The sequence below is a fragment of the Mobula birostris genome, chromosome 13, assembly GCF_030028105.1.
Source record: "Mobula birostris isolate sMobBir1 chromosome 13, sMobBir1.hap1, whole genome shotgun sequence".
NCBI classification, from domain to species: domain Eukaryota; kingdom Metazoa; phylum Chordata; class Chondrichthyes; order Myliobatiformes; family Myliobatidae; genus Mobula; species Mobula birostris.
Window position 1 is genome coordinate 35244041 of NC_092382.1, and position 11531 is coordinate 35255571.

At 42.8% G+C, this 11531-nt stretch overlaps 1 protein-coding gene across 1 annotated transcript; it reads right to left on the minus strand.

Moving 5' to 3' along the window:
* Positions 1–260: 260 nt before the first annotated feature.
* On the minus strand, positions 261–2472 carry LOC140207890 (probable G-protein coupled receptor 139). The gene is made up of 2 exons (XM_072276434.1): positions 2355–2472; positions 261–1159 (listed from the first exon to the last, which is right to left on the minus strand). Exons 1-2 carry the CDS (start codon positions 2470–2472, stop codon positions 261–263), a joined length of 1017 nt encoding a protein of 338 aa, XP_072132535.1.
* Between the last annotated feature and the right edge of the window lie 9059 nt (positions 2473–11531).

Below are 11531 nucleotides of genomic sequence, written 5' to 3' on the forward strand. Positions count from 1 at the left end.
GGCTTTGCACCTGGACTAATGTATCTGGGCGGCCAGAAGGATTGCAAGGTGGAACTACGGTGTAAATTGGATAAGTAGGCCAGAGGTGAGGAGATAGGCCGGCGAATGAGGGACGATCATTGCAGCTGTATAATGAAAAATTTATGTAATTTCCGCTTGGGAGGTGTGAGTGGAACAAGGATATCGCAGGACCCAGAGGAACAAAAATTGCCCACAGTGGATAGAACTTCAGTGGTTTCAGGTCGAGCGACGCCGCAACGTCACGAGTTCTTCACAAACATGAGAGAGAGCGGTGATTTTACCACATTCTTTAGCTGCTCCCTGAACTTGGTCTGCGTAACGGTGTAAAGGGCCGTGTTCGTGCAACAGCTCAGAAGCTGCAGAATGGCGCCCAGCTCTCGCAGCGAATCAGGTGGGCGCACATACGTGACAAAAGCATACAGCCGATTCCACGCAGAATACACAGTGAAAGGTGCCCACAGCAAGATGAAATTGCCCGAGACGATCAGCAATAAAACGAGGGATTTCCTGCGTTTCTCCATCTCCGGGTCTCTGGCACTCTGTCCGTTGCCAGGAAAACTGAGTCTTCTGCGCGCTCTGCTCGTGACTAAGACGTGCCTGGCGGTGAAGCAATTCGTCAGCAGAACCAGCACAAATGGGAATACAGGGGTGAGGATGTAATAAAATAGTTCAAATTGAGTCGCGATAAATAAATTCAAATAATGCACTCTCCCCCTACAAATAAATGGAACAGCTATCCACGTGTAGTACCCCGAGAGTCTAAAATACCAGTAAATATTCTTTAAAAAGCCAATGGCACTCACTGTCCCCAAAACCACGACAGCGGTTTTCTCGGTGCAATATTTTGATTTCAGCTTCTGGCAACAAATGGCGACAAACCGATCAAAGGTAAACGTGACCGTGAACCAGACGGAGCAGTCGGTTGCGGTGTAAAGGAGAACAGCGTGGATATTACACCCCTTGGTCATTGATCGGAAGAAAACGTCGATTGGTACGTACATAAGTGGAATCTTGCTCAATATCAGGTCGAGGATAAGAACCAGCAGATCTGCCACTGCCATGGCAACCAAGTAGCAAGTGACAACTCTGGAGAGGCCGCACTTTCCCCGAGAAAGGACGAATATGGTCACCATGTTCACTGCGAAGATAGGAATCAATGAGGGTAAACACATCAGGAAGCATTTACATATAAAGTAATCCACTTTTCTGTATGTGACAATGTCAAGAATGAGCGTACCTGACAGAATAAAACAATCGCAAAAGTTAAACTGCTTTGCAAATGTGTGTACACTCAATGCAATATGTTGGACCGAATATCGGTAAAGAAACAGAGAGCGGAGGTTACAGATAACGATGGCTGACGATTGATGGATTTCGTACTTTTTGAGGCAAAGGGCCGAATAGCGCATCATCGATTAAATCTGCGGCATCTCGACTGTCGTGAAGTTAGTATCCTTGACAGGAACCACCTCTGGATAAAGAGCAGCTTCCCGCCGCTGACCGTCACCAGGGGCAACGGGATTTGCAAATGGAGCAGCAGCGCAAATCACAATTATTGCACCTCTCTTCCCGTTTCTCGACTTTGAGGGAGTGTTATTCTCTTCAAATTATACCACGAGGCTCACCGTCTATTTGTTGTAGCTTTGCCTTTATATTCGTATGATATTCATTATATTCTCAAATACGTTTTATTTTCTCAGCAAGAATGAAGTTGATTTGTCACCATAAAAATACGTCACGATCAATATTTCAAGAACTTACGGAAGTCTATCACGTTTTCAGAAATGTGTTACCTAGGCTTTAAACATCGTCAAATGCACCTGGTGTGAAATATACATTCTATAATTTTTGATCCCAAACGGAATATGCAGTTTTAAGAACACAGCGGGGAGGAAGACGGTCTGATGCAGGAGAGGGACGTCCTGATTACATTCGCGGAGAGATGCTTCCTTTGCTTCAGTGGAAACTCAGGCAACTCGTGAAAGTTGGAAAGTGATTAAAGTTTGTGTGAAATTTGTCTTCCGACTGATGTTGGTTAAAACGACCAGGGAGAAATGGAGAAGGAATGCTCACAATAAGGTTACACTTTCTACAGGAATAAGACAGATAATAAGATACACTGTTGTTGTAAACCCGCTCTGGATCATCACAAGTGTTAGCACATATTTCCTTAGGCAGGAGTCCTGGATTCAGTAAATTATCGAAGTGTATTTGCTTAATTATCAACTGGTATGTGTGTCAGCAGCCTTAATTATTATTATGAGAGGTACAGGCCAAAAGGAAAATGTGCAGTTAAATTTTGTTTCATAAGTTACCTTTGGACAGAGACTCACCGGGAAGAGCAATGATGCCGAGGACAGGGAAGAAAATCACTTGAATGGTGAATAAAACATTCGTGACTCGAAAATCTACCGTTATCCGTTCATCATGCGCAAAAATATATGGAACCATCCAGAAGATGTTTTTCCCATTTTCTGTTATATTCCAAGCCGTCCATCCCGAATTCTGATCCATGACAGAACGAGCCGGTCTGTCCTTACTCTCCTCTTTGTGCCGCTCCGGATCTCTGTCCGTGACAGGAGAGGCTGTGCTCGCTGAAACTGGGGGAACTGAGTGAAAGCGACTCTTATTAATAAGAGAGAGAAACCCTCCGGTGACGTCAGCAGCCTACCTTGAAAAGGCGCTATTTATTTTCCATGAAATGACAGAAAGAGTTAACCCTTGGTTTACCCAGTAGCTGAGGAAGAAGTGTGTATATAAGCACTGCTGCTATTACATATATTCGAATTACAAAAATAAATTTAAAAAAAAACTAACAATATAACTGCACCTCTTCCTAGAGATGCTGCCTGGCCTGCTGCGTTCACCAGCAACTTTTATGTGTGTTGCTTGAATTTCCAGCATCTGCAGAATTCCTGTTGTTAACAATATTTCAGTCGACTTAGCTGAATATTAAGTTGAAAAAATGGTCCTTAAATAATGAACAAATGTATGTATTTTGTTTTAAAATCCCGTGTAAGGAATGAGGTAAATAAGTCAAAAATCACAAGTGATTCTTCCTTGGTGTGTGTAAAATAAGAAATGCAGAACAGCGGTTCTGGAACAGCGGCATTAGCTTAGGATGTGTTAATTTTTATAACAGAGAAAGACTATCAGCCTTTCTCGAAAAAGGGGTTCCCTTGGGAGCCGGGAGTAACGAGTAGACAAGAGCGGCAGATATGCGGGGAGGAGGAAGACAGAAGGTGAGGGAGAGAAAGGCAGAAACAGAGACAGGGGATGATGGAATTAACTGTCGGCAACTGGGATCCCTCCAGCACAGTGTGGATCAGATCACCGAGTGGCCGATAAGTATTCTTTGCACGCAGTCTTACTCTGCCTCTACAAGTGGCTGACTGGTATTTCTCACGTCATCCTGATATAGTAGTAGATTAATAATCTTCAACATGTGTACTCAGTCTCGGTTTACTGCGAATTCTTCATGCTGTTAAATCAGAAAGAAACAAGGGCAAAAAATAACTCCTTACTGTCGATACCCGTATACCATACAAGAGGCCAGGACGCATTCATACATACGTTACCACTCTCCGGCAGCTGATGCAATTCCGCTGGGTGTAAAGAGTCGATGTGACAGAAAACACTTAAATCCAGGAGCATCAGCACCTTTCTATGAAATGACTTTGTACTTATTGGCAAGCAAAGGTGACGCTGTACGTTTGTACAATTTACCCTCCATTGAAAATCACACAAAAAACAAAAGACACCAGTGCTCTAAATCGGTTATTCGGTTTACTTTATTATGATTCTCCCCTTTATGTAGCCTTCTTGGAATGTTTCCTGTTCTTTAACAGTATCTGCCTTCATATATTATTTGAAAATCTTTGGGAACTGGTGTTATTTTCATTTCCCCCTGAATAATGTCATGGCATATTTGTGAGACTGCAAAGATCGAACGGGAACTAGTGAAACACGTCTCTTCTTGACTGTTATTAATCTCTGTTGTGGTTTGCAATGAGTTCCTCTTAAAGCTTAGAAATGTAGAAATAGCAGAACGGGCACGTTTATTCACAATGGTCACCGCAATATATTTGACAGAATGGTGTTCAAAGCGGTAAGCTTTTGATTAAAAGCGTACACGTTGCAATAAAACATATTTCTTCGTCACACAAAACATCAGACAAGCACAGTCGTGCATAGCAGGTGTCGAAGTAAAGGTATTCTTAGATTATTTTGTCGGCACCATTACGTCCAGCCACTGAATACAAGCGGCACATGGTTCTTCAGCTGCTAATCAACTGAGCAGTAATCAGATTTAGATTTGTGCGTATAAATCACAAATTTCAACAAATCCCTTTTACAGATGTGTAACCCTGTGCGACAAACACTCGTTTTCCCTGCTGTGCTCGGAGTGTAACCACGTCTGATGTGATGATAACGATAAAACACAGCGAGCGTTCTTCCCCAACAGCTTGTGTTTACTGATATTCTTGTGTAAAAATATAAATCCAGGAATGCATCAATGATACCAATCCTGAGCCACTGACTCTGCAGTATTATGTCTTGCTCAAACAGCCGTTATGTTTGCCTGTATGTGAGCGGCCATTGACAATCGTATATATTGTGAATATTTTCATATTTGCCTTTCGTAACCCGTGACAATGGGATCACTGATAATTGGACATCATCTTTAGTCGAACAGTTCTGCTCAGTGACATTTTTAAAGACAGAGCTTCGCACTGCCAGTGATGGTGTTGGAGTAGCAGCGATATTACTAGGGTCGACCCTACTGGAACTGGGCAAGCTGCTTAGTTCTCCGTGTGGACAGTGATGGGACTGGATATGCAGTGAGGTTATCACTGTGGTCAGGAATGTGGATTTGATCAGTCGTGACTCTGTCAGTCTGGTCAGTGATGTGTCTGGATCTGCAATGATAATAAGGAATAGCATATTTCCCTCAGCAATCAGGATTCTGAAAGGGCATTGAACCCAACAATACTCCCTCACTACATGTTGCCCTCTTTTTGCACTAATTAAATTTAGTTTTTTTTTACATATTATCTTCTAACTGTGATTTACAGTTTTTATTATTATGTATTGCAACGCATAACGACACATTTCACGACATATTAAACCTCATTCCGGTTCTGATTTTCTACAGTCTCTGATTCGCGGCTGCTCCATTTATTACTACTCGGGTCCATTTACGGAATAAACTATGCCTCTGATAGCCGTCACGTTTCAGAAGTGCAAACGATTTTTCTCCTTCAGATCTGACAACTTTCTTTATCTACTGTGCAATATTACATTTGTAAATGTTTTGAGTTTACACTCTACCACGAATCACTTTACACGGTACGAAATAAATAATGTATTGTGCCAACCTTATTTTAGAATCATGCTAACATTTATTTCTCATTTTCATCTGTTTTTACAGTGCACCAACGTAGGTCTATCTTTCCGCAGCATAGTCTACGTCATAGTCTATTCATGTTGTTCAGCCACTGGGCTGGTCCCTTTAGCATAATGTTTACTCCCCTGCACAGGTACAGTGATAGGAACATGCAAATTAACCGACACCAGTACTCTGCATTAAAGGTATCAGATGTTATTTTTTCTTTCGTGATGCATATCCAGCAATCGTCGTCTTGATTTTAATTGTAATGTACTAATGTTGCATTTTGTCTTGGATATTTGCATTAGATATGACAGATATGTATCTCTTTAGGTGAACCACATATCCTAAAGATTAACAAGTACCATTTTGATTCATGTGATAACATACTGTATATTCATTGATAGAGCTGAGCTCTTTTATTTTAGCTTGTAGAAGAACAAAAGTACGTATAACTTTCCTGCACGAATATACTGTACTTTGCTGATTAAGTATGAGCTTCAATACAATCAGTCTCAGATGTTATAATGGGTCATGTGCTTGACTTGACTGCAGGCCAGGTCCAGGCCCCATTCGAAAGCCTGGTCATTCCTGCGGGCAGTGGCCACGTGACCTGATAGCTGCACGTCATGTTTCAAGATTTTGCGATCTCCCTGGATTCAAGGATTCAAAGCTGGGTGGCAGTGTGAAATGTGAGGAGGATGTTATGAGAATGCAGGGTGACTTGGACAGGCTGGGTGAGATGGCAGATGCAGTTTAATGTGGATAAATGTGAGGTTATCCACTTTAGTGGTAAGAACAGGAAGGCAGATTATTATCTAAATGGAGTCAAGTTAGGAAAAAAGGAAGTACAACGAGATCTAGGTGTTCTTGTACATCAGTCACTGAAAGCAAGCATGCAAGTATAGCAGGTTATGAAGAAAGCTAATGAAATGCTGGCCTTCATAACAAGGGGAATTGAGTATAATGGCAAAGAGGTCCTTCTGCAGCTGTACAGGGCCCTGGTGAGACCACACCTGGAGTACTCTGTGCAGAATTGGTCTCCAAATTTAAGGAAGGACATTCTTGCTATTGAGAGAGTGCAGCGTAAGTTCACAAGCTTAATTCCCGAGATGGTGGGACTGTCATATGTCGAAAGATTGGAGCGACTGGGCTTGTATACTCTGGAATTTAGAAGGTTGAGTGGGCATCTTATTGAAACATATAAGATTATTAAGGGATTGGACACGCTGGAGGCAGGAAGCATGTTCCCGCTGATGGGTGAGTCCAGAAACAGAGGCCACAGTTTAAGAATAAGGGGTAGGCCATTTAGAACGGAGTTGAGGAAAACTTTTTCACCCAGAGATTGGTGGATATATGGAATGTCCCAGAAGGCTGTGGAGGCCAAGTCTCTGGATGCTTTCAAGAAAGAGCTGGATAGAGCTCTTAAAGATAGCGGAATCAAGGTTATGGGGATAAGGCAGCAACTGGATACTGATTGTGGAAGATCAGCCATGAATACAGTGAATGGCGGTGCCGGCTCGAAGGGCCGAATGGCCTGCTCCTGCACCTATTGTCTATTCTAAGTTCCAGATCCCTTCTGACATATGGTTGGAAAAGTATCTTTTCCTCAGATCCCTCTGTATTGCCAATCCTTTGACACGATTCTATTGTCTATATACTCTCCCGTCTCGTCGAGTGAGAAAGCTGTCCGGTTTTGAGTATTTCAACACCAGATGTACTGAAGAAGATGCTGATTATGTGTTATCTTGTGCGTAAGTCTATACTACACACGTGGAGTTTGAATCATTGACTGCACAGAAGCTAAAGTTGAAATTAGCAACATGTTTACCACTCAGTTACATTACTGCTTTGCTCAATCGCTTCGCTCCGTCGTCCGAGCTATAAAACAAGCTATTTCTGTTGGTGTCTGTTTCATAGAATTGGCAATCAGGTGTGCGGTGGCTTACCTGTATAGATTCCAGACCAGATGCAGTTTAATAATTTGCAATCTATTGGCACTATAATAACGACATATGGGCTGCACGTTTAAGATAAAAGCCGATGTTCGGGGTGGGCGCTGATCCTGCACCTGAGATTAGCGCTGAATCTGCAGGACAGTAGATGGAGCAGTAATGTAGAGCATCTATTGACGCCTTTGATCAATATAATCGCGATCATCTGACTGCAGGGAGCTCTCACTTGATAATTCTCAACTTGGATTCCACGCAAAGTGGAGGAATTTAAAATATGGGTGCCCTGACAATGACCAGGACACGCTGTTACATAACCAGTACTGTCAGTGTTAAGGCCACAGAGACAACAACATTATCATCATGGTCAACGGTAGTAATGACGCGGCAGCTTGGCCTGCAGTGAGATCATCCAGTCAGCTGAGCTGAGTTCCAGAGAAGCAGTGACAACACCAGGGTGTTCAGTGACGTGCTTTGAAAGTGCAATCCATTCTGCGTATTGAATACAACAGCCCGTAGCGGTTCTGACGCTCCAGCATTACACTCAATGTGTCGGCATCGTGCCTGCTGTTCTGCATTTCCAATGCAGGGAGTGGCTCCCTGGAGGTCGGAGAGATGAATCTGACCGCGTCTAGTGGAGACTTCGGCCAAATTTATCCAGGCTGTGTTTTACATCCGTCCCCATCTGCAGAGTCCTTCTCCGTAGAATATTGACTCCCATTGTAGCAAACATTTCAAATTATTGCAAAATACTTAGTAATAACATGTCGTACTCTCATTTTATACCAGCATATGGCGCATTCCATATTTCTACATGTACTGAACTACATCTGTTTCTGACTGCAGTTAATCTGATTTGTGATGTGCAATAATTCTCTTTGTTGTTGTACACTGCCTGGCTGGCACAGTACAAACCCCAACATTTATTTGCAGCACTCTTTACAATATGTTGACGCGTTTAAACATGTGAAACGTATGTTTACGTGCATACAGGATATTTTAATAATTATATTCACAATGTTATTGTCAGTATGGGAGACCAGAAATAAAGAAGCAGCTGTATAAAGCTGAAAGCGATGTAGACTTGGTATTTTTCGGTTCCCTGGTGAGTTCTGTTACCTGCACCTCTGAACACAAGCTGCATCACTTTTCATACGTGATGCTCTTTATCCACTAATCCACTGAAAATTGTTCGGAATTATTTTTGTGCAGATAGACCAAATAAAAGAGATGTACGCGGCTCCTTCCCTCTGCCAGTTTGCAGGTTACTCTTGAGCATGGTTCGCCCACCTACTTAAACAATTACTCTGCTTCTCCCTCCGCCCGACAGATCAGGGGGACATGCAGTCTTGGGACTTGGTAGAGTATGGCCGTATTTGCAGCTAACGTACATCACAGGTCCCGGTCATGCGACCACTAGCACCAGGCTCTGAAGAGTGTAAGTCATGCCTCGGGTCCTCAGTTAAGGGACGATTTGTTGGCTTTTTGGTCATTGGCATTAATGTTGTGAATGAGTTAGTTGTTGAGACTGTGGTTGAGATTCTGGGGAGGGTACGACCGGTACGAGAGGGATGGGTTACAACTGAACCCGAAGGATCCAATATCCTAGCGGGCAGGTTGGCCTAAGTTGCTCGGGTGGGTTTAAATTAATTTGTTACAGGAATGGGAACCTGCAAGATGGTGCTGAAGATGCAGTCGTTGGTTTACAAGCAGAGGCAATGTATAGAGAGACTCCTTGAAAGGAAAGGCCGCTGATAGGACAAAATTGCAGTTAGGAGGACGAGTTGCAACATCAAAGCGGGAAAAATCGAAGTGTCTGAATCCAGGAATGTTGGTGTGACATTGAATGCACGCAGTACACTGGATATGGTAGAGGAACTTGTAGCACAGTTACTCATTGTCATACATGCATATGCAAAACGGAATCATAGTTGAAAGAAGTTTATAGCTAGGAGATTAATATCAAGGATACACATTGTAGCAAGGGACAGGCAGGAAGCTAGAGGGGGCGGCTTTGCTCTGTTCTGCAAGATTAAAGCAAATCATTTAAAAGAGGTCCCATAGGATCAGAAGGTGTTAATTCATTGTAGATAGATCTATGATCGAATTCATCCTGAAATTTGAGAAGGAAAAGCGAATATCAGATGTATCAGAACTTCAATGGAGTAAATGAAATTACAGAAGCATGAGAGAGGAATTGGCCAGAATTGATTGGGGGGAACATACTCGAGCAGACATGGCTACAGAGCAGCAGTGCCTGCAATTACGGAAAGGATTTAGAAGGCACAGGATTCGTGCGTCACAAGAGAAGCGGTATTGTAAAGAAAAACATGACAAACTGTGTCGAACAAGAGAAGAGAAAAACAACTTAATATCCAAAAATTAGGCACATAAAAGAGCAAGAATTAGTGGGGTTAGATGATTGGGACGTTTTTAAACATTCAACAGAAGGCAACTAAAATGTCAATAAGAAGGCATCGAAGGGATGCAAAATAACGCTAGCCAACAATATTAAAGACGGTACCCACATTTTTTTAGATATATAAAGTGAAAGAGAGTGACCAGACTGGACATTGGACAGCTGGAAAACGATGCTGGACAGATAGTAATGGGGAACAATGAAATGGCGGACGCGCTGTAACATTTTGCATCAGTTTTCACCGTGGAAGACAGCAGCAGTGTGGCAGAAGCTCCAGATGTCAGGATTCATAAGTGAAACCAACACTCTCCCCAATAATCCCAAAATCAGAGTTGCTAAGTATATAATGTTCTGCATACGTGCGAGTAAATTTCCTGTCACATTACAAGTACTTCAATGCTACGTGATCTATCATGGCAACAAACGTTCAGTAGTCTCTTCATTATAGTAGCACATTAGGTGGTGCATGGCGTTTCTGAAGTTGTTAATGTTGGGGAAAATTTGATAGACCGGGGAATACTATATACAGCACTGAACGGACCATTTGGCGCACAATGTTTGCCGACTTTGACACTAAGTTCCGCTTTTATTTTCAAACGGATTGCACACAAAAATGAACCTGAGATTCACGTGAGAAAAATGTCACCAATAATGGACATAACTACGTGTTGGGAAAACACTCCATCACATTCGATCCCTCCAAGTGTAAATATTTTGAAGACTAATAATAATACAGCGAGTTTTTCAGTCAACGGACTGTGCCATTCCCGATATTATAGCGAATAGAATATAAAAGTTAATGCTGAATGCTTCTGTATTCCTCTGTCATATCCGTAAATATCTCTCCTCAGATCTCTAGATTATCAAGCTCATAACAACTTCTCGGACAATTCTGTCCGCGGCATCGGTAGTATTTTGGTCTGAAAGGGATTGGAAACGTCATCATTACTGTCAATGGGTTTTGTCGATTGTAGCTTGGATTAGATTAGATTATGAGGACAGAAATCCTCTTTTATTGTGATTTAGTAATGCATGCATTAAGAAATGATACAATTTGTTCCTCCAGTGTGATATCACAGAAACACAAGACAGACCAAGACTAAAAACTGACGAAAACCACATAATTACAACATACAGTTACAACAGTGCAAGCAATACCGTAATTTGATAGAAGAACAGAACACGGACACGGTAAAAATAAAGTCTCTCGAAAGTCCCATCATCTCAGGCAGACGGTTGAAGGAAGAAAACCCTTCATGCCAAGAGCTTCCAGCGCTGCAAACTTGCCGATGCAGCATCCTGGAAGCACCCGACCACAGTCCGACTCCGAGTCCGTCCGAAAACTTCGAGCCGCCGACCAGCACTCCGACAACAAGCACCGAGCAGCATCTCTACCGAGCGCTTCGATCCCGGCCTCGGCAACAGACAACAGGCAATAGGCAAAGCCGAGGATTTGGGGCCTTCCCCTCGGAGACTCTCGATCGCACAGTAGCATCGGCAGCGAAGCAGGCATTTCAGAAGTTTCTCCAGATGTTCCTCCGTGCTTTTCACAACTGTCTCCATCAAATCAGGATTGTGCACGGCATCCTACTTCACAAATACGATATCAATTCGGAGCGGCCGCGCGCACTGCGTCACGCCGTCATCTTCTTCTCCCCCTGATGGATAATCAGTATTTCATTTCTTGCAAGGGAGTGGACACTGGAAATGCAGTCTGTTACCATTGTGGTCTCCGTTGTGCTTGAATAAC